This window comes from Pezoporus wallicus, unplaced genomic scaffold, assembly GCF_028554395.1.
Source record: "Pezoporus wallicus isolate ANWC-B61680 ecotype Strahan unplaced genomic scaffold, APGP_CSIRO_Pwel_v1 contig_11493, whole genome shotgun sequence".
NCBI lineage: Eukaryota > Metazoa > Chordata > Aves > Psittaciformes > Psittacidae > Pezoporus > Pezoporus wallicus.
In genome coordinates this window covers 1646057-1669629 of record NW_026635895.1, presented here as the reverse complement: position 1 = coordinate 1669629, position 23573 = coordinate 1646057, and the positions used below count along the sequence as shown (strand labels likewise).

At 47.4% G+C, this 23573-nt stretch overlaps 1 protein-coding gene across 5 annotated transcripts in view; it reads right to left on the bottom strand.

Annotated features, from left to right (window-relative positions):
- Positions 1–5668: 5668 nt before the first annotated feature.
- The window catches only part of EML4 (EMAP like 4), a 122722-nt gene continuing 104817 nt past the window's right edge, over positions 5669–23573 (bottom strand). For all 5 annotated transcript variants that reach the window (XM_057398527.1, XM_057398526.1, XM_057398529.1 and 2 more), the window contains 9 exons: positions 22504–22629; positions 22254–22385; positions 21602–21669; positions 18005–18093; positions 16831–16928; positions 13360–13447; positions 12014–12112; positions 7728–7858; positions 5669–7057 (listed from right to left, as the gene is read on the bottom strand). In XM_057398527.1, coding sequence (XP_057254510.1) covers positions 6593–7057; positions 7728–7858; positions 12014–12112; positions 13360–13447; positions 16831–16928; positions 18005–18093; positions 21602–21669; positions 22254–22385; positions 22504–22629 — 1296 coding nt within the window. In that variant the 3' untranslated portion in view covers positions 5669–6592. The remainder of the gene's footprint in view (positions 7058–7727; positions 7859–12013; positions 12113–13359; positions 13448–16830; positions 16929–18004; positions 18094–21601; positions 21670–22253; positions 22386–22503; positions 22630–23573) is intronic.

Here is a 23573-nt window from a genome sequence, read left to right as displayed (position 1 = left end):
AGTTGGAACTGGATGACCTTGTAGGTGTCTTCCAACCCAAACCAGTCTGGGGATTCTATGATGGAAAACGTACTAAGAACAAGTAGGGCCGAAGAGCCATTTTCTTGCAGTAGGTGTCCAGAGTCCACGTCCTTTTCTCTGCTGGTGTGGCCTTGAATGAGTTCAGATTGGAAGCCTTTCCCCAAAGGGCACCACGTTATTTACTGCACAAAACCCAATTGGATTCTCCGCAGCTAGTGCAATGAACGGCACTACTGGAATAAGCACATGGATCTCATTTCCTCCGTGCTCTCTCATCCAGGGTGCACGAGAGAGGCCCGCAGAGCTTCACAACCTAGTTCGGATTCCCCTCATCTCGCATGTGTGCCTGTGCTGGTGACCTGTGGATCAATTTCACCTCTTTTCGTTGTTCCCATCGCTCAGATGTTTACCAACCTTCGCAGGGAAGGCAAACTGGTTTAGGTTATAGCAGAGTGCCACCTAGTGCCAGGCAGGCTTGGAGCCAAAGATGGGCTCTTTATCTGCAAGCAAGTACTGACCACACATCCACTCCTCACTTGCACTGGCAGCCCCCTCGGAACGGGTGCAAGGAAAGCCCATGAACTGACAGCAGGAAGATTATAGCAGAGCCCGAACTGATTCCGTTCTTTGTAACTGACTCTTCACCATCTGCCATTAACAAAGCTCGGCAGTCCAAGGTGAGGCCATTTAGATGGTTCCACGAGCTCCGGATCTTGGCACGTGGCATGATGGATGTGAGTGGAAGAAGAAAATGTGACCGAAATAGGTTCAAAGTGCTCTAGAAATGCCAAAGAATGGAGGGGATGGGGGGGGGGACATGTGCGTGTATATACACGCTTAAATATATGTGTATATACACATACATCCATACAGAAAACATTGCTTTAGACCAGCTGAAGTGTTTGCCTTTAGCAAGGCAGAAAAACCAGTTCTCAATTTGCTGGTGAAAGAAGAGGGAGCAGGCAGAGGCGTGCAGTGATTGCCAATGGGAACAGTTACCTCTATGCCAGACTTGCTCTTACTGCTCTTATCCTGGTGCGGGATGGGTATGAGCTGCACCCGTGCCGTGGGTGGGCCCTCTCTGTCCTGCTGACACTGCGGATTCCACTGCGGGCAGAACTGATGCAGAAAACCTGGATTTCAGCACTGCACTGGTTAGAATTGTTCCTCAAGGAGCTGGGCAACGCAGAGCGAAGAGTGGAGGGAGTCAGCATCCTGTGCACACACAGGTATTACTGCTAATGCTAAACAGAGACTGGGCGTGAGAGTTCCAAGGTGGATGGCTGTGCTGCAGACAGGGCTCTTAAAAGGATCCCCTTTGCTCCAGGTTTGGGAAATGGAGAATGGAATGTCAATGGAGCTCCCATGTCAGAAGGCGAGTGCATGTTCTGATTGATTCACAGAGCAGGGGATCTCCAGGCCTGTGGGTTTCACAAAGGGGGAACCCTCAGGAAGGGGGGGCTCGTACACACAGCCCATTGAACAGGGATCAGGTGTTTTACAGAACAAGAAGCCTCAGCTAAAATGCTTCATGGCCGCTGAAAGCCGTTCCCTCCCCTCCAGCTGATACAACTGGAACCAGTTTCCACCAGTCCCACCTCTCTCTGCTTCCCTTCAGTAAGGTCTGAGCAAAGCATTTCCGCTCCCTCGCCCTCCTTAAGCTTCAGGCTGCCTGATATCCCTCTGACCCCTGATTCTGAAGCAGCAGCAAAAGCAAATGTCTTGCTTCCAGCCTGTGTGGTCAGCGATGCACAGAGCATGGGGTGTGCTCCGTGACAATGAGGATTCAGAGCAAGGCAAAACAAGAGATGTGTGACACTAACAGCAGATAATGGAGCATCCCACAACAGGGTACAGGGTATTGCAAGAGCTACCTGGAGCACTTATCGGGCTCATCAGACAAAGGCATGTTCTAGAAATGGTAACTTTAAGGCATTTTATGAAAAACGAAAGCTGGGACAACGTGACTAACTCAGTCATTGAGAATTCACTAAGAAAGGGTGTTTTTACAGCTGTCCCCAAAACCAACAGTTGAGGCCATGAGGATGCTCAGGGGCTGCAGCACCTCCCCTATGGAGCCAGGCTGAGAACATTGGGGCTGCTCAGCCTGGAGAAGAGAAGCTGCGTGGAGACCTCAGAGCAGCTTCCAGGGTCTAAAGGGGGCTACAAGGATGCTGGAGAGGGACTCTTCATCAGGGACTGCAGTGGTAGAGCCAGACCTGCACAGGAGGGTACCAAGGAACCACTGTCCCTCCACCGCACCTCTCCCAGTCCTCCTGCCTCACCATCCCACTGGGAACGCTCCTAAACCTTCTTAACTCACCGTGGCCTGAAGCCATCCGTGTTTCCCTTCCAGACAAAAAGGCCCAAAGCTTTGAGCAGCCGCGTGTTTGCTGCTTGCACGCGCACGCAGACAGACACACCACGCACATGCACGACGTTACTGTGTGTACCCTGCCCAGTCTCCTGTGCTGTATAATCCTCCTGTAAGCAGTTCTTCAGTCTCAGCTGATTAAAGCATTAGTAGAAAACAGCTGTCAGAAACAGAGCTCAGGCAACGGGCTGAGGCTTGCGCGGGAGGAAAGCAAACACGCAGAGCAAACACCGCCTCGGGAATAGCCACCTCGTGTCACATTAATCCTTTCACTGCCAGCAACCACGGGCTTGCTGGCACGAGGCACCGGAAAGGAGAATTTGGTGTTTGTTTGGCTCAGCCGACCTTAAACTTCACTTACAGCCTCGTTCAGCCCAGGCACCGCGCCGAATTGAAGGGATAAACATAACACACCTGATGGGGTGAGGCAGAAAGTACAACATACTGACCAGTACAGACTGCGACCAATGTAACAACCAAACCCGAGTTGCTGCCGTGCTGTCAGAGTGCAGGCGCTGTGGGGATGACTAGAAGAGGCTGGGATTGACTTGCAGCATAGGGAAACACTTGCTATTTATGAGAGTTACAGCAAAATCTCTTGGCTCATCCCTACCCATCCACATCCCAGCCTCCTCCGCACCCCCATTCATGTTACTTTGCATGGCACGTGCCCACCGTGGACGCTTACTTGAGCTTGGCGTTTCATAGCACTCAAGTGCATCACTGTGTGACCTAAAACAGCATCTTTTAAGGCAGGTGTCGAATGTAAACGTCCAATGCGTTAAGTGGGGTGCTGCGAGTCTGATGCCTTCAGTGAGGTTTCCACCCTCACCTTCAGCCCCACATGGCCGACACCATCACTGCCACTACCTGAAGTGATGCTGCCCTCCCAAAGAGAGTGGGCTCTTGGAGCCCTAGCCCGCCTCTACCACACAGGACGCCCCACAGAAGACCCCTTACCTCCTGCCTTACCGAGCATCCCAGGGGAAGGGGTGGCAAAAGCCTTGAGCTGATTCTGGAGAGCCTGGAAGAGCACAGCCCCACCTCAGGCCATCTGCTTGGTGCTCCGGCTGGAACAGCAGCATTCTCCTGGTGATACGGTGGGAAATGAAGAGCTGTTGAGGTTTCCACTCAAACGCAGGGGTGACGGTGATGGGGGTTTGTTGGGTTCTTCCCTCTAAGCAAGGAACACGAGGTCTTCATCTCCTGCGGGTTTCTTTCTTCTCTCCCCCACCCTCCCTCTTTGTGAAGGACAGAAACCAGCTGCAAGAAATGGAGATGATTCAAGGCCTTTAGAAAGACCGAGAACCTTTCACAGGGAGCCTCTGAAGCATGTTGTGACCTTTCGCATCTGCACTTGGACAGAGACTATCAGGAATGTGGAAGTATCCCGGTATTTAACATGTCACATCCAAAGTAAACTTGGCCTTTTTGCATGGCTTCCAGAAGGAAACTTCTGGCAGAACCCCGGGAGGCAGCCACAGAATCACAGAACCCCAGCCTGGTTTGGGATGGAAAGGACCTTAAAGCTCTCCCAGTTCCAACCCCCTGCCAGGGGCAGGGACCCCTTCCACTAGAGCAGCTTGCTCCAAGCCCCTGTGTCCAACCTGGCCTTGAGCACTGAAAGCACACGAGATGAACCTCAGCACTGCCAGCATTAGTCCTGGTGCTGAATTAACTTAAGTTTTAGTCTGGGAGGCTATGAAAAAGGCACAAGGTCCGAAGGCTCTTCTAAAGCCATAGTCCCCACAGTCCCAGGCGTGACGACCCGGGATCCCAGCACACGCTCTGCACACAGAAGGAACCAGGACAAAGACACCGCAACGTATTATTTTGATGATTTTATTATTTAATCTTCAAAACTTTCTGCCTTGAGACAGGAATGCATGATAGATAGAAATGGCTCAAACATCTTCACATGAAACACTCGGAATCAGAACTCATTCACAATTAGTTCTCTAGAACATCTACAGGTACATAATCCCACCCATTTCCATCCATTATCACAGATTTCATTATTTGTTAAACAGTAGTTGCCAGCAATGGAAAGCTGTAAGGCTTTTTGCATATTAGTAGAGTCTTCTGCACTACAAACACAAGAGTATCACAACTATAACTCTCACTTTACGTGGCAACCCCAGGTGACGGATGTCCCAAAACGAAACGTGTTGCGTTATGTGGCGTTCATGAAACCAACAGAGAGAGCTCTGCGCCTCCTCAGCTCCACAACCCTTCCTTTCCTAAGGGCATTTCCTAGTCCTACAGCATATTCCTCACTCGGAACCAAGACCTCCGCTGAGTTGACCTTTCTCTCGAACTGCTGCTATTTGGCAAAGCTGCACGTCAGGCAAACTCGAGCTCTCCAATACAACTCTATCTACAGAGCACAGTTTGAACAGATGGGTTGCTTGGAATCCACATCTCCCTCCATCTGAAGGGAATTACTTTGAGGTTTTCTGGAACTGTTGTAAACAAGAGGATAATTTTTTATATATATATATGTGTGTATATATATATTTATATATTTTATATATAAATGTTCTAAATGTCCTTTGGGAGTCCATTTGTTTTTTTTTTTCTTTCCAAATGATGACTAAATACCTGATCTGTAGCATTTCTCCTGAGAAGATACTAGTAAGGGAATGACAGTTTTGATGCACTTTGGAATGGCACAATCACGTAAACGCTTGCACAATTAAGACTTATGAACTCATCCAAAGTTTCTAAACATGATATCCTACCTAAGAACTAAAATACCACCAGCACGATGCAGCGAGTTAAAAAAGAAGAAGAGAATTCTATGTAATCAAAATATAAACAAGTACATAGGAAATGGCTATCTGTCAGTAAGTCTATAGCTCTTTTAAAGTAGGAGACGTATGTACTTAAGGGAAAACTGCAGCTATCTGACAAACTCGGTAAAAAAAAGGTACTTTCCAAATGCATAACAAATGCCAAGATATCCCATAACTGGCCAGGTATAGCCACGTGAGAGCTGCATGGCTTAGAGCAACCCAGGGAGGGGGTGGAAACAAACAAACGAACGAGCACAAAACCAAGAAATCAGCAAGTCTTGGGGAAAGGAAAAAAAAAAAAGAAAAATCACATCATCATCCTCATCTAAATTCCTGTGTGCTTCTATTCCAACCGAAACGGAGCCAGCGGGCGGGGGGGAACCAAAAGCAGAGATTGCAGTTTAATGACTCCTACGAGTTCTCTCTATGAACGCAGAAGAAAGAATTATCAACTGAATGCACTAATCCTAAGCACCAATTTAATAATTTAACTGTTATCTATAGTTCTCCTACTAGGGATGGAGCAAGTTCTGACTGAAGGCTTAACGTGTAAGGCTGGAGCCCATCTGACCTGCGTGTTCTTGTCCTGCTTCCTCTGCTGTTCACGTCAAAGTCACTATAAAGATCCTCTCGAAGTCTCGAACTCTCCAGGCAAACAATTCCTTGAAGAGACAAGGACACCCTGCAGTTTCAGGTCATGAAAAGTGAAACACAACAGCACTGCGTTAGTCTGTTATTAACCAGGCTGAAAACGGAACGGGCAGCGCCGCTCCCCGACAGGATTTGCCTTGGAACTAGCAGCACCCAGGGCAGACCAACTGCCAACACATCCAGACTCCACTAGGATTTAGTAGTGTTAGAAAACTGCATATGCGTTAGGTCAAGAAGGCATTGCCAGACACGTGGCATCACGACCGTGTTTTTCCTCTCTTTTTCTCATGAAGAAAAACCAAAGGAAACCAGCCCCACCAAGGAGCTTTTTTTGGTTGTCTTTTTGTCACAGTGCTCCCCAGCTGGAGCAGCTCAGCGCTTCCCAGCAGCTTAGCTCTTTCAGAAAGCACGTTCACATAGTCGTAAGGTGGTCTACTTAAGCTAGTTCCCAGAGCTAACCTTTTTCTCCAGTAAGTACTTCATGCCACTTCCCGACAGCAATTTCAGAACTGAAATGGATCTATGGTAATGTCCACTACTAACTGTGACCGGACCTTGACACAAGACCATCAAAAGCCAGGCCCTTGGGATGGTTCCACGCATCGAACTGAAGCTCAGGCTATAAAAATCTCACTGAAACTCAAAAAGCTGGAGTGGTCATGAATCTCAGCTACCTCTCCCTATTTGAACCCTCACCCTGTAACGAAAGCACGCACACCAAAAGAAACCACGACCGCCTGAGCTGGGAGCGTTAAGACACCGGTGAGTTCTCCTGCTGCTCTTCAGTGAGCGTGGACTCGCTGTGCTCCTCGCTCATCTCGTTGGAGGGCTCCTCATAGCCCGGCTCGGTGGGATCCAGGCTGCTCCCCTCGCTCTGCTCCTCGCTCTGCTCCTCGCTGGCCTCCGCAGACTGCTCCAAGTTGCTCTCCAAGGAAGCCGGGGAGCTGCCAGTTACGCTTTCGGTTTGGTTCATGTCACTGAAAGGCTGTGGCAGAGGAGCAGGGGACTGGGCAGCGCTGTCACCGGCCGGGATGGGCACTTTGGCGGCGCCGATGTCTACCACAATGTCATTTTGGGGCAGAGTGACCTTCTCCACGAGTTTCCACTGGATAATACTCGTGTCTTTCCCTCCAGTTGAGATCAAGTGACAGTCGCTATGGGTGAAGCTGACGTTTGTCACATGGCTGCTGTGAGCGCTGTATTTGTGACTCGGAGCCTGTTGGAAACAAGCAGAAATACAAATCATCGAATCCCAGACTGGTTTGGGTTGGAAGGGACCTTAAAGCTCACCCAATTCCTACCCTGCCACGGGCAGGGACACCTTCCACTGGAGCAGCTTGCTCCAAGGACCTGTGTCCAACCTGGCCTTGAGCACTGCCAGGGATGGGGCAGCCACAGCTTCTCTGGGTACCCTGTGCCAGCGCCTCAGCACCCTCCCAGGGAAGAGCTTCTGCCTTAGATCTAACCTGAACTCCCCCTGTTTCAGTCTGAACCCATCACCCCTTGTCCTGTCGCTGCAGTCCCTGATGAAGAGCCCCTCTCCAGCATCCTTGCAGCCCCCCTCATTTACTGCATTTGTATTAAGTTCAGCCAACAATATATCCTCCCTTCTTAAGGCTTGTAGCCTGGGACTGATTTAGACCTTAATGCAAAAAAGCAATGGCCTTAACACCAAGGCCAGCAAACAGAACGTGTCAGGTCTCTGCTGCAGAACTTAAGGATAACTATTGTCAGTTCACTTTCAGGTACAGTATGTGATATTTTATATATTTTCTATATAAACCTAATGGGGAAAACCATGCTTCTGTCCCTCGCACTGCTCTCAGATATAAATGAGCTGTAAAATTTGGCTGCCAGCTTCCACAGCGACTGAGCTGGAGACTTACCTTTGGCTTGGAACAGGGATACTGAAAGAGATGGACCTTACAAAAATCATCAGCAACTGCTATCACTTTTCGGTTCCGGGACCTGACAAGGGCGTTGATGTCCGTCCCATCTGATCCCTCAGGCCAAACTCCTAGGAGAGAGCAGAGCAGGTATTTAGTGATGGCAGTGTTAGAAAGCGGTGAGAAAAGGGAAGCTTAACAAAAGGCATTCAACTGAAAGCTGGAATACGCATCGCATTAAGTGGTATTAATACTTTGCTAGCCTCATGCTGCTCCCCCAGACCCCCTCAGCCTTGGCCAGGAAATCCTCTTGGACTTACCCTAAGTTTCCTGTTCAAAACCTTAGTCTTGTCTAAAGCTTGTTTTAAGATTAAGTTTGCTGCTAAAACTGAGTAACACGGAGCATGCAGAGGTTTCTTTTGGCTGTCTTTTAGATCTTAGTATGTGCATGATTCAAAGGAGCCTGATGACACTCCGCGCAGAAAGCCAGCCTGCAGGAGTTTCCTGGATGTAAGTGCTGTCAAGTGCTTAAGCACAATTCAATATGCTTTCAAGTGAAAAGAATGACACAGATATGTCTAGACAAAAGAATAACAACAGGGCCTGGATGAAATGCACTGAACAGACTGGGGAGGGGGAAGGCTTTAAGGTTAACCGTAAATAAAGACCCTAGAGATCCCCACAGCAAAACTGCCGCTTCACAGCTGCTAATAAAGCTGAGCAAAAGGCAAGCAAGGGGTTGTAAGGCAGTAACTTGTGCCACAGGTGCCATACTTTCACGGCTCAGATTTGGGCTTCTGAGGGGCTCAAGAATTAGAAGGAACTTTCCCCCCTCCAATTTCACACCCTGAATAATTGTGTCCCTGACTCACTGCAGGGATGCTCCCTATCAGACAGGAAAACATCTTCTTCCTCCCTTATAATCACTGACTTTGGTTAAAGGAAACCCCATGTGCTGTCCATGTCACGCAGCACAAAACACCAGCTCAGAATTGCCCGATTCTTCTCAAACTCCCCCACTCTCTTGCCTTGTTTTTATGCAAAATGGCAAATATCCTTTAACTCGAAAGTTGGGTTTTTTCCCATTCTTCAGTGGGTGGAGCGAGACCTTGATTTTCTCTGCAGAATAACAAAGGCAGCCTGTTTCAATGCCAGTAAGCTACGCTGTGGCTAATGTACCAAGCAAAGACATGAAACGCTAAGGCACGTATTTAGGATCATTGTAGTGCTCTCACCTCAGTGAAATCAATCTGAAAAACAGGTATTTAAGAACTTCCCCAATGAATGCATTTTAACTTTCTCCTGCATTCTATGTATAAAGTACTGTCATCAGGTGGGAGTCATACACAAACTTCTAATCAGATTCCCGATTCCACCTACCACCGCTCGCAGGCTGTGCCAAACAGCTACGCCATCGCCTCTTCTTTTTCATTTCAGATTAAAGAGACTAATATTCAAGCCTGCATTTAATCTCTTTTGGGTTCACCAAGTCCTTTACCAGCTCTAAAGGCAAGGCAGCCCTTTGTCATAAGACAGCAGGATTTGCTTTCAATGCAGCAGACAAATGTGGAAAACCTAAGCCGTTTATGCGACCAAGTTCTTGACTTGAAAAGCAGTAAAACCCACAGGACTCTGTTATTAGGTACGAGGGCTATTTAGGGACTGTGCTGCCAGCAGCAAGCCTCTTGAAGGAATCTGCTCGGATGGAAGTGTGGGAAACGTGCAGTAAATGGGAGGGTGCCTTCAAGTGCTCGGGATGCAGATTAAGGAGACCGCTGAGCCAACGCAGTGATACCAAGCGCCAAAAAGGAGTGATGCTATTCTCATCTGAAGCAGACATTTCAGTCCTTTCAACCCCAACACCTGAGCCTACGGACGCACAATTCCCCAGAGCTAAATCAGTAAAACACACACCCTGAAAGCCCAAATCCCATAAACTTAACCCTCTTTCCTGAACATCAAAGTGAGCAGCAGCCCTGCCCCGTTTGGATCCCTGAGCCAGCCGACCCTCGGGTCAAAGCCAGACTTCTCCTTTGGGCAGCAGATTGTCTGAGCTGCACTGCCTGATTTAATGGGAAAAGCCTTGCCTTTCTCAGAGGCCGAGCAGCATTTGAAGTCTCTGCAAAGGGTGTCAGCCTCCCAGACAGTATAAAACTGAACACGACGAATTCTGGCTGGAAGGTTAAATACATTCTGTTCTGCCCCAGAATAACATCCATCACACTATCTGCTTTGTCTGCTTCACTCCCAGCCCCTCTGGCACACGGACGATTCCAGAGCAGCTGAGATTGATTCAGAGTGGTTGAAGTCTGTATGAATCCAAAAGGGATCAGCTCACCGAGCCACTCGTTGGAAACAACAAGTAGAAAGGCTTCTCCAAACAGTGCTTATGGGAGCTGCCCATCTCCAGCCTGGCTCCAGTTACCACTTAGCTTCTGTCCGAGAAGTGCTGAAGACACAAAGCCAACGGTCTCTGTGAAGCCAGACTCCTTCTGCACTCCCACACCTCATCTCCTTAGGTCAGGAGTAAAGGACTGTTGGGAAACTGCTGGGATTCAAAGCAGCTCCCTGTCTGCTCTAGCACCAAATGTAATGGTAGAAGCTCAGTGGCAGCAGAGCCACTGTCTGCTTCTGGCAGATTTAAGGACTCTGCATGAAATGTAAAATGGCTTCAGCTCCAAGGCTATTCCAGAAGGAATATTCAGTCCTTACAAAGTTTCCTCATTGCTCTTGGAGAAAGGTATTATATTAGCATCAAGTTTGCTTTTCATTTTCCTCTAGCATCTCCTGAACCTTCTGATACTCCCTTTAAAGCAAGGCACTTGTGCTGCACTATTATTTCAGTCTCAGAAGCAAAGGCAGTGAGGAAATAACTGCTGTGGACCAGTCCCGTCAGCCTAGGCTCACATGGACAGAGCATCAGGAGGGAACAGCCATTCCCCTTCTACTTCAACCAGGCAGACTGAATAAAGGCAAACCAAGCACGTACATGACATGGTTCACAGTCCTCAGGCTAATGGGAAACAGATTTTTCATCAGTACAAGACAGACAAGGAGCTGCGGGAGAGGGTCCAGAGGAGGCCACAAGGATGCTCAGGGGTCCGGAGCATCTCTCTTAGGAGCAGAGATTGCAGGAGCTGGGCCTGGTTAGTGCAGAGAACGGAAGCCCGAGAGGGGATCTCATCCAAGCAGATGTCAAAGGAGGTGCCCGGAGGATGGTGCCAGACCCTTTCCAGTAGTGCCCAGTGACAGGAGGAGGAGCAATGGCCATAAACTCAACACGAGGAAGAGCTCCTTTATGTGAGGGTGGCAGAGCCCTGGCACAGGCTGCCCAGGGGGGTTGTGGAGTCTCCCTCTCTGGAGCCATCCCAAACCCACCTGGACACGTTCCTGTGTGCCCTGCTCTGGGTGGCCCTGCCGTGGCAGGGCTTGGACGGGGTGAGCTCCAGAGGGCCCCGCCTGCACTGATGGTTCCAGGGTTCTGTGATCTAAGCAGCAATAAGCACATCAGGCCGCTTGCTCATGAAGCACAGGACAGTCCTAAAATCTGCATGATAGGTGTCAGAAAGCACTCGGACCTACGGATAGTGTTCTACCCTGCATATAACTGCTATTCGAAACTGAACTCCTAGCCAATGTGCAATAAAGAGATGTGGACCTAACCCTTACCTCTAAAGAAGGTGATGATTTACCTGCTTTTGATGTTTCCAACATGAAGAGCAGCGGCAGGTATGCGATCTCTGCGATAGAAGCGAGACATTCAGCATCCTGCTCGCACAGCTTGGCTTTACAACACTGCCAGGCTGAATCCTACTTTGTAACTCCCAGGGGAGCTCCTCATTTATGGCCAAGAGATGCCTTCAGCAGCGTGTATTACTCACCTCTGACTACAGGTACCAACGTGCTGTCATGACTTTAAGTCATGAACTATAACCTACACTCACAGAGTCTTATCTCAAGATAAGGTAAGCAAAGGAGAAGGCACATGTGTCATATGAGCACCCTGAAATACCAGCTTTTTGCTTCAGTGCCTCCAAAGCTGGTAGCCTAAAATGACAGCAGGAAAATCAAATCCCAAACTTCAAGACTAAATAGAAATCAACCGTACATTTTCTGTAGCGCATCCAGCGCTCTGTGTCACAGACAGTACTGTGGCCAGCCTCTTCGGTGTGTCATCTCAGCATCATCCTCAGCAATCATTAACTGGCTTTCTAATGACAAATTGAAGCAAAAGCAAACACAAAGCACAGCATGAATAGCTTAAAAGCAAGTTCGATGGTACTTACCAAACACCTGGAAGCCTAGCACACAAGTGTATGTTGTCCAATCTATATCCTTACAGTCAGAACGATTCCTGATTAGCTTACAGCCACTTGGAATGTCCCCTGCAAAAGAAGTGAGTGATGAGTTATGCCATACAAAATCATAGTCGCACAAGTGCTCTTTAAGGTGCTAAGACAGTAAATAAGTGCATCTTCAAATCAATCTGGAATCACATCGCAGAGGCAAAGACAGAGCAGAACCTTTATCACGGTGCAGCTACTTGAAGCTTTGCTTCATGCATGAGTCACATTTTACTTCCCACTTCCCTCTTCAGACCAGGGTGCCTCAAAACCTCTTCCCTACAGCCTGAGTCCCCTGCTACCTACTCTACAAACTGTTTTAACAGACACTGCAAAGGACAATGTCTCCTTCCTACCAGCTCCATGGATGTGCTAAAACTTAACCAATGATTCAGGAAGCTGTGCTTTGAAAACAGTGAGCAACTGCTGCCACAGGAGCCTCAGGCTGCTCTTCAGCTTCTAACGAGGATAAGAAAGGTTGTCCATCTTGTAATACCCCAACATCACTAACGGGTCACAGCTCTTTGCTTCCCCATACAGGCAACTGTAAGCACCAACACTCCCTTTTGGTACACTGCAATACTGCACTACCCAGATCTGAAACCTAAGTTGTGCCAGGCAGAAAGAACATGTTAAGCTGAGAGACAGTTGAACTGCTGCCTCTTCTTGCCTGTCCAGGAACAGAGCTACAATCTTCTTGGATCTACTTAAAGCCACAGGAAGACAAGAATACAAAAAACAATGGAAAACCAGAGTGATCTGCTCTGCGCAAGTCAAACGCACTTTTGACATAACCACTATATGTTAAATTCATATTTCCATACATTAAAAAAGACAAACCCATTCTTCATACTAACCCATTAAAGGAGAATTATGGCTTTGCTTCGTTTTCAACACCACCAGCTAAGAGAGGGCTTAAGAAAGGAGAGTCCAGAAGAGGACAGCAGCACTGATTTCTCCCCCCAGAATAACTGGTTACTGTTGACACTAATTAGACACCTGTATATATTATGTCCAATCTATGGAACTTCGGGCCAACATCAAAACACAGGGCCACTTGTTCTGGACATTCCATGCTGTGAAGCTGATTTATGACCTTGTAAAGAAGTAAGCTATATTTGGCATTGCCATTAGGTAATACACAGCTCTGAATAACACCGAGATATCTGGTTACACAAGTTCAGACTGGCTCCTTTGTCAGCAAGCATTTTGTACAGTCCTGGTGCAACACCCCTCTCTGGCAGCTAACACACGCTTTCTGTTTCCAGCGGATTTCATTTCATACTTACAGTATAGTATTTCATAGTCTCCTGAGTTTGACATTATATACTTGTTGTCCGGGGACCAGTCAAGGTGTGTAATATAGCTGGAATGTCCCTGCAGAGGAATGCAGCAACACCAATGTCAAACACCGCTCTCCATTCCAAGCGAAGCAGAAGCTGCACCCACAGCTGGGACAGTCAAAAAGCCTCCTCCCCACCCACCCCGGTCTGCTGTGCTGCAGTTCACTTGTGCTCCTTTCAGGGCTCCTTACTGGGCAGTGCCACGAACAGCGACGTTCTGCACCGGTAAACCACGTCCTTCTCCGAGCCCAGCGTGATTTACTCCTAGCAGGCTGCTAAGATATGGATGAACCCACATTTGTGCTTGAATTCAAGTGCACGTTGCTACTAACTGAGAAAGGCACTAACAGAGATGGGACTCTGTTTCTTCAGCCATTCAACAGAATTTCCATCAAATACAGGCACATGCAAACAACCTTTGCTCACCCCAAAACTTGGTTAACCACATTAACCACCACCATGGAAAACTACAAGATCAAGGACTGGTGTTACAAGAATACCCTCCTGAGGTATCCTGCTGTGCTTCTTCCACTGCACGCATGTCGGTGCCAGCTCTGGAAGGAGCCTTCCCTATAGGCACAGGTAAGAATCAAACCACTTCAACCTCATTGTGAGTTCTAAGCATGGAGAGCACACTGACGGCTAAAATCCCGTCTTGGTTTTGAAGGGAGAAGCTAAATGCAGCTGGCCAGAACACAGTCCCCTGCATGAACTTTTCTGTAGTAGTAATAACAGTAATAATAAAACTACGTAGAGACTCCAGAGAAGCCACCTATTTGTGTAAGGTTTGTATACATTATTTCCCTGAGGAGGAAAGGGTAGGAAATAAACCAAAGTGACATCCCTGTCACACTATGCTTCCTCCATCCTCCCATTGCTTCTTACTGCTGCTCTAGCTCTTGTAACACCACCCATTTCCTCCCCTTCCTCATTCTGCCAGGCAACAAAATGCCCCTTTCTTGACTGGTGGATGTCAATTCATCCCTCTCTCAGTGGGTGTTATGAAGATCCTGTCCCTCAGCACCCCTCCAGGTCCCTCTGCCCTGCCTGCACCCACCATCCCAACTTCCTCTGTAGAGAGCTACGAGATGCTTTGGATTAAAACTAACCTTTAGGATTCATTTACTTCTGAACTAGTCTCTGCTTCAAGCAGAGGAACCGTGCATTGCCATAACTGCTCTGCAGCCATGGTGGAATATGTACGATATCAAAGCTCATCACGCTCCGTGTTTTGAAACGGCAAAACAATGCACAGCTGACCAGGATTCGCCCTGCACTTCCCTGACTTCCCCAGTCTTTGCAAGCGAACTCCAACATGGAGAAGAACTGGTGGGTCATTTCCTAAACCTGCCAGACATTTGGCAGCTGTCAGAATTCCTGAGGGTGGTGGGGAAGGGGCTCCAAAATCCCTTCAGGCAGCAACCACTGAATGATGAACTGGAACAGAACGTTGTCACTGCATTTGCAACAGGAGGATCCCGATTTCCATTTCCATCTTTCTTTGGGACCTGCCCACTGATAAGGCAACATTTCCCTCTTTCCTTTTCTGTACCTTTATATAGAATTACTCTTCCCTATCAGACTAAATGGACATCCTCTCCTTCACCGGCAGCGTTCATCTGTTCCAGACTTAGTGCAAGGACTGAAACGCCCGCAGCCTGTAAGACTGTATTCGTATCACGTATTTCAGGTGAAGTTCAGCGCACTGAACACTTCAGCGTGGCTGCCCCGGGGGCTCTCACCCCACAGTGAACGCATGGCACTTGCTTCTCCTTTGCTAACAACTCGCTCTGATGCGAGGCAAACGGAGGCAGCGCCAGCTACCATGCAGGGGCTGACATGCTGGAAGTCCCTACCCCGGCCCATACCTCCCCATTGCTGACTGCATAGCTGGAGCCCGCAGGAAACAGCTGCACCACCCAAAACGGTTGTTTCAGCTCATGTGAAATCCTTCCTGATCACAACCAACACTGTCCCTCACTGGAAGCACGCTCTCAGGTCGCAGCTCGCCTCTCTGGCGGCAGCAGCAAGCCTGCCTGTGACTGAAAGGGATTTACACGTAACAGTGGGCACAGAGCCCTCGTGCACAAGCTGATGCTGCTGCGGTAGATCAAATCCTCCTGAAAGCATTCAAACAACGCACTCAAGTTGGAAGAAACAACCAGAAGTTGACTCACCAGGAGGACTGAGTCATACTACTTGGAGGTCACCCGCGAGGCTACTGAACGGCAGCAGAACGCCAGCAGGATGCGGTGCCAGCACGAGGACAGCGCTCTGGGTCCTGGGCACGCCTCTGTGTCTCCCTGCTTCGCGTCAAGCTGGGATGGACCCAGTGTGCTGGCAGGCAGTGGCAGGGAGGGTACAGCCATAGGAAATGGGATCGTCATCCCAGTCAGCTAACCACACACCGATACCTTCTGCGCAAGCTGCCGTGGCCAGGGGAGCTCGGTCTCCACCAAAACCAGGCTCTCAATTCTGGCTTCTACATACAGGCACTCACAATGACAAAAACAGCTAACAGAAACCTGCTTCGAAGCCTTAATGCTTCTGCCCGAGTGTAACAGTGCCTACTGCTCCCACCCCAGTTTTTACAAGCCCCTGGCAAACAGACAGAGGTGCCGCTTTAAATCCAAATATGCTCTCTCCTGATACATACAGGATGTACAATATACAGAAAGCAATGGTCTCTTACGTCTTCAAAGAGCTCACAGAGGCCTTGAAGTACATAGCAAGCTAAATGTACATACATAGAACCGTAGAATGCTTTGGGTGGGAAAGGACCTTAAGCTCATCTAGTGCCATCCCCTGCCGTGGACACTGGACCATGTCACCCATCCGGCCTGGCCCTGAAGATGAGCCATCTCTGAGCGATTTCATCTTTCACAGTTAAAGAGTAAGTGAGGGTGTGGGATGCTGTCCTGAGGTGCAGCCATCTGCTGCTGCGCCCACCAGCCCCACTGGGGCCCAGTCTGAGCTCCCTGTCGGCTCAGCCCCCTCCCCACTGCCTCAGCTCCCTTGGGACAGATGCTGATCTGATCCCTTGTCTCACAAGGGCAGTGCTTTACTCCAAGGAGTACTTCCCCTACTGGGGGAAAATACCCCCGGGCAGGCGTAATATTTTCCCCACATGAGTTTCAGCATTAGGTACAAGGCACTGCTAACTTCCCATTGCAAACAAGTCGATAGCCTGAAAAATAAGTCACATGTGGTGCAGAAGCGTTCACCCAACACTGACAGTTGCAGCACCCATTACGCTCAAGTTTAAGTTCAACCACATGCCGAAAAAACCTCAGAAAACATGAAGCAAAACCTAAAACCAGAACAGTGTCAGCCCATAGAGTTCCACTGCTCAACATCTCAGTGTCTGTAGAAGACCCCAATACAAGAACTGCTGACTGCGTTTGCTCCCAAACTTACAGTGCATTTTCCATATCTGCTATACTTTCTTCCATTTTCCGTTACTACGTAGAGGTAAATGAAGTTGTCGTGGGATCCAACTGCAAGTAAGGTGCCGTCTACAACACAAGAGATTTGCTTCGAGTTAACAGCATGCCTGTTTTCCACATGTTAATGATTTCAGATGGATCGCTAAGGCGATCGTCTCAATGACAACAACTGCTTACAAACTTCACTTAAGAACACACAACCTCAAATCAGTTTTCAGTCACTATCTATCCACTTTGGGGGTGCGCTTTTGGAGCGAGTTCTTTCACTTCTGCTTTTTCTAAGGAAGCGTCCAATGGACAGGGGATAAGGCCTCGGATTGCACTGGATTTCCTGTCAACAGCAGGCAGCTTGAGTGTTCTGCATCACACAAATCACTCTATGCTGAGCTGGGGACTGCATGTGAATCATCACTGAATAACGGCTAAAGAAGACGTGGGGCATTCAGACATTATAAGCAGTTTTCTAACTGCGTTGTCCTCACTTAAAACCAAAGCACATGGACACAAGTTGCTGTGAATCATGATCAAATGCCTCTAGTGTCCGTGAACATCAGTGCTTTTAATCATGAACATCAGTGCTTTTAACAGGGAGGAGCCAGCCCCTGATGATCTGTCATGTCATGTCTGAAGAGGACACTCAGTCCTGGCCTCAACCCCCCGTAATCCCATAGTGAATACTTAACAACCAGCTGAGCTTCAGAAAGACCCGAGCTCCGTTTTATGGCTTAGTATTAATAAACATGAAAATTAACTAAGAAGGATATGAAATATCACAGCTTTTGACAGAGTTTTCTGTTAACCCATTAACTATTTAGCTGAGAACTTCTAATTTTTCTGGGAACAGTATCACTAATCTTGCTAATTTTACTTTTATTTACTTATATAAGCTAATATTATTGATACCAGCAGAGGGAAACGTGAAGGAAAAGCTGGAAAAGGCAACTGTAGAGCTGATAGCTGCAGGCCTCCGAGATTTAGCATACACAAGCAAATCTTTAAGCAATATTCAGTTAAGGATTAAGCACCTTAAGGATCTTTTCCAAAGCTCTGCCTTTTCTAGTGACGCTGGGGTGCTGTTTAAGACGGGTTAACAGAACAGACATCACATTAATCAGCAATTATCATGACCAGAAAAGGCTGCCTACCTACTGAGTAGCGCATCACCGAGAGCTGCTCATTGCCATCAGTGTGTATTGAAACCAGATCCCTCGTTTCCGCATCCAGAACAAACCACCTAGAGAGGGAGAAAGAGAATTCCTGTGAGAATGCCACTAAACAAAGCAAGCAAAAGAGCAGTAATCACTGCCTGACTTCACCTTCTCATGCTAGCCCCTCAAGGGCAGCACAGCGAACATCTGGTTTTAATGGAAAGCTTTCCTGGTTCAGAAAGTGAGAGGAGTCTCACAGAATCCCAGACTGGTTTGGGTTGGAAGGGACCTTAAAGCTCATCCAGTTCCAACCCCTGCCACGGGCAGGGACCCCTTCCACTGGAGCAGCTTGCTCCAAGCCCCTGCGTCCAACCTGGCCTTGAACACTGCCAGGGATGGGGCAGCCACAGCTTCTCTGGGCACCCTGTGCCAGTGCCTCAGCATCCCTCGCTGGGGGGAAGAGCTTCTGCCTTATATGAAGAATACATCAAAGGTTCTAGATAGAGCCTGTTTTCCCCCCTCCAACACTGCAGCGATCACCGTAATGTCTGCTGGATGATAAACATGCCACCGCACAGCTAACGACCGCCCCTCATCATCCTGAAGCCTTAAGGCTACAGCTGAATTTTCATCTCCCCATTTTGAAAAACACCTCTGCTATAAAAGCAAGTCTTTCAACTCGTATGAAGGGAAGTTAAAAACCCCTAAAAATCAGGAGCAGCAGGGGGTGGAAAACATTTCCATGCTTCTTGTAAACACAAAACTTACTCTAAGCCAGCATTTCCCCCTTCAATCCTTTCCATTTCTGTGCATAATGTTATCAAAGAAGGAACAACCCCCTACTGACGTTCGACGCCTCACAACCATGCAAGCCTCCTGTATCTGACTGAAAGCACAGAGTTAGCACTGTGGTGTCAAATCTGCTGCTGCTCTTTAGAGTGCCCACTGAACATCATCTGGCATTAGGAGACAGCCTTTTGAGGCACCAGTCCTCCTCCAGAACTTCCTCTGAACAGGAGATACCAGCAGCAGTCTGAGCTGGGCATGGGAAGAGCCAGAGCACGGTGACAATCTTGGTAACAGAGCTTCAGAACGGGAGCACAGGTCACATCTAGTCTGATGCAGTGAGACCTGCTCTCTTCAATCTTCCAAGCTCTCCCAGGGCCGTGGCACCTCTCTTCTTCCCTTTAAAAACCACACCAGTAACCTAGCTAAAAACCAGGCCTTTAGAAACAAATACTTTCTGATTAAAACACCAGGGAAACAGATCCTAAAGTAGTTACTACAGTTGTGCACTTACACCTGCCATTCCCACCTTTAATACCGAATGCTGAACCATCAAGGGGTTTATGAGGGAGTGAACAAACCAACCCATCTGACAGCATTGGGTCCCTGGGATACTTAAGCTTCTTCAGCTTAAAACCACAACAGATGCTGAACTGGTGTAAACCTCAATAGCTCTGTTGACTGATTCAACCCCCTTACGGCTCTGGCTTATGCTGGTCTTGTCCTTCACCTTTCAGTTCTCTTAATAATGGTGTATTTAGTTCTTTCTGCAGTGCAGAAGAGAGGCAGAAAATGCTGTTCTCTTCAGAGGTCACAACTTGACCCATCAAACCCAACCTTCCTAATGCTCCATTCCCTAGCCCTGTCTTACTGACCTCCACACACGATGGAAGAGGAGCACCACTAGAACAGCAACAGATGGACACATCCAAGGGTTTCGTTTATTAGGTCCTAAAGAGATTAGGCTCCCTCAATATTTGCTTTAAGCACTTTGGGCTATGAATCAAGTTATTAAATGACCCGTTATGGGTCTGAGATTATTTTCTTATACATTAATCGAGATGTATCATGCAGCCCTTTTACTCTGGGAAATAACTCTCTTGGACCATTTGTTCTGGCACACAAAGTACTGTGTGCTGATCCTGGTCAGGCAGTAAATCTGAAACTGCTCTGTTTATCTTGATTCACAACTCCATTTATTCCTTGTCTACTTGTACATTTACCAGGCCTCGTTTCAATTCAGTTGCATTTGTGTATCTCAAACCTAGCACTAAATCATGCCATTTCAGAACTCAGTAAAACATAATAGCGAGAATGGAACTGCCTGGTCCCAAGAAGAACAGATTGAAATCCCAAACAAACCCAAACCCAAGGCCGCCACCACAATCTCATCCAACACAGTATAAACTGCTTGCCTCAAGTAACTGAAAAGTAGGAATTGAAACTCAAAACGTGATGTTAAAACTGTCTGGGAAAGGGGTGTGTGCAAGTCAATCAGAAGCAAACAGCAGCCTGAATGCTTCAGCCTCTCCACACACCTTGATTGTGCTTTGAGGTCATTTCAAACCTGCCTAGTAACTCATAAAACATGGAGCCTGACCTTCTTTTCCCTTCTCCCTGTTTCAAGTACTATTCAGCCAGTATCTTCTGCCCTGTTTAATCACTTGTTTAATTCAAGGCTATAATTAGAAAGAGATGAAGAAGGGGAAAGGTACAATGTGGAACCCAAACACATGAGAGTTCAGCAAGATTTTTCTCAGGAAGGTGAAAACTAGGTTCCTAGCCTGCTGTTATAGCTAATGAACTTAGTGCAGACTGCACCTTCACTTTGTAGAATGCAATGCCCTATGAAACTACTTAACATCTTATGTTTCCAGGACAATCTAGGGATGCTGCACACGCTCAGCAGTTTCTAAGAACCAAACTTTCAATGGTTTTTAGGCATGAGGTTAGGTATGAAAGGATTGGGGGGGGGGGGTATAAGCACACACAAAACACTCCCCATTTTCTTACATGCACTATTGTTTTATCACTGAGTTGTTAACCATAAGGTGTAACTGAAGAACAGGATAAACATGCCAGTAGATTCAGTATGTGCTCTTCTCATTGTTCTAATGCTAGGAAAGCCTGTTACTCCTTTTAGTTACTACTTGCTAAAGAGACACTGCTTGGGACTCCGTTGGTGGGAGATGGTACCAAGCCAGAGCTGGACTCTGAAGTAACACAAGGTTTTTCCACCACTAAAAGGAGCTGGAATTCAAAGATTCGGCTTGTGTTTTGATAACTTTCCAATATGCAGTGATTTCAGGAAGAACAGGAACAGCTCAAGAGCACTTCCTTGCAGCAATGTGCCATGTTGAACGCTGTCTTACACAAGTTCACTTGCCTCTCCACGTCAGCATAGGAGGTTGCAGGTGTTGTTTGGTTTGGGAAAGAGAAAGATCTGAGCTCGACCTGTCTTACAAGATACTATAACATACACACACACTATTAAAATATGTGATACTTGGTGAAGGCAATAAGGGAGTGCTCATGGAACCCTCTACCAAAACAACAGTTAAGCTGAAATCAAGATCTGGGCTTTCATGAAAGAGTTAAAACCAAATCAGACTATCAACAGGCAAGTAACCTTCTGCCTTCATCTAACCCATGTAGGAAAGACCTGCCCTCTTCCCCCAAGCTTTTTAGGCTGCGTAACCTCAAGCACAAATAAAAAGCAAGTTAATTCATATATATACACACCATGCACAGTATCAACTTGTCTTCTTTAAACCTGCAATCATCACAAGTCACTTCAAAGGCGTTTACCTGCCCGAGTGCGTTCCTATCGCGACCACTGCTCCGCTGGGATGGAAGTCAGCACAGTGCCCTGGCTCCTGAGTGGGGAAGCACAGACGCATCATTCACCCTTCTGCTTCTTACAGTTAAACAGCTCTCCTTGTAACAAAGCTACCCTGCAAGTCTGAGGTGAACAGACCGAGGCAAACCCAATCAGGTAGCAGCACGCTCATAATCCTCTCTTAGTGACATGCACTACATGAGCTTCCTCGAAGTAAAAAGCCTCAATTTCTGTGTAAAAACATACTTTTGCTTGGGTATTAGGACAGAACTAGGCCAAATGGACAACAACAATAAGGAAGGACAACCTTGCACAACGCTCTGATGCCCTGTTTCAGCTGTCTGAGTAACTGGGAATAAAGTTAAACTGAACAAGGACAAAGGACTAAGTTTTATTCAGCTTGGACTGTCAGGATGCCATTGGAAGTGGTAACCAGATTACAGCCTATGCATTGTCTGATCAGCTTAGTTAAGTTTATCAAAGCTTCCAAACAGCTGTTTCCAAAGCCAGAAGTACAGGATTTTTGCTCCTCTTGCAACCAGAAGGGACAACGGTGCTGCAGAAACCAAATTTTGTTCTCCTATTTTTCAGCTTTCTGTTTAACACTAAAGGGTTACATACATCTAGCAGCCTGGTCCATTCCAGTGTGTGGTCCACAGAATTCCACATACAAACTTGCCTATCTTGGGCACATGTTAAGAACAGGTCTTTGAAAGGATGGGAGGCCAGTCCCCAGAGCTCATCTGTATGTCCCTGGAAAGAAAACACACAGCATTTACCAACGAATGGAACAGAGGCTCCCCTAAAGTAACCCACCGGCAGGGAGAGCCTTTCCACTGCTGGGTTGTAGCTTACACCAAGTTGTGCTCACCTGTACCTCTACCAGGAAGCCATCGTTAAATGTGCCGCGCAAGACAAAGTTTCGTGAAGTACCCACTAAGAACTGATCTGCTTTTCCTTCTGCTACTGCTCTGATTGTTCCGTACTGGTCAGGAACCTAGGAGAAGAGACACGAGAAACGACATCACGCATCCTGGGGGGTGTTTATTCCTGAAGGCCACGAACAGTGCAGCAACGACAGTACCAGAACCGCAGCTCTCCCCGTTGAAAGGAGCGATGTAATCACGTAACTCTAGACCAGGACTCGACCCAAAACCTAACTCTTGCCTTTGCTCGGTACAAGCGTACAGGATCATCTCTCTCCAAGACAATCACCTCTATGCCATTTTAACGTGTCTCACAAATTTAATTACATGGATTCTTAGGGGCCAAATACACTGAACAAATGCACCCCAGAACCTCCAGCTCGCAAGGGCGGGAACGACACGCAACTACTGCTTCCTTTTCAATACATCTTGTGAAAACTAAGGAAAATCTTAGAGCCCACAGTAAATGCTTCCTGGTTTTCCTATTGCTTTCTGATTAGCCTCAAGTAAACGTTCCTATGCTTTATGTCAGCAATGAACCTGATTTCTGCTGAGTTTGTTTATTGCATGCTTGAATTCTAAGGCACAGCTTTCTTTTACAGCGTGCATTTGTTTGGTTTTCTGAATCCTCTCTCTTTAGAGAATACACTTCTTTTAGCCACCCAGGACAGAGGAATCGATGCCAGCATTCAGGAAGTTGCCTGTCAGAGTTCCGATAATATTTCAACATAAAAAAATCAGCTTTAACATAACATTATTAACAAAAGGAAAAGAGTGGCCCCGATGTGAACAGAGTCTGTTACTTAAGCCTAAGAGCTGTATATGATAGTCACTTCTTAGTCATGTTTTCTGAAGGTCAATATTGGATTTAAAGTAATAAACTCTAGATGGAACTTAACCTATGTATTAAGTCAAAAATGCTGCTATAAATGGACATGAGGTAAGTGGGGGGAACCATTATTAGGACAACTGCTTGAGAAGAATCTATTATTTCGAGAGCTCATCCTATTATCAT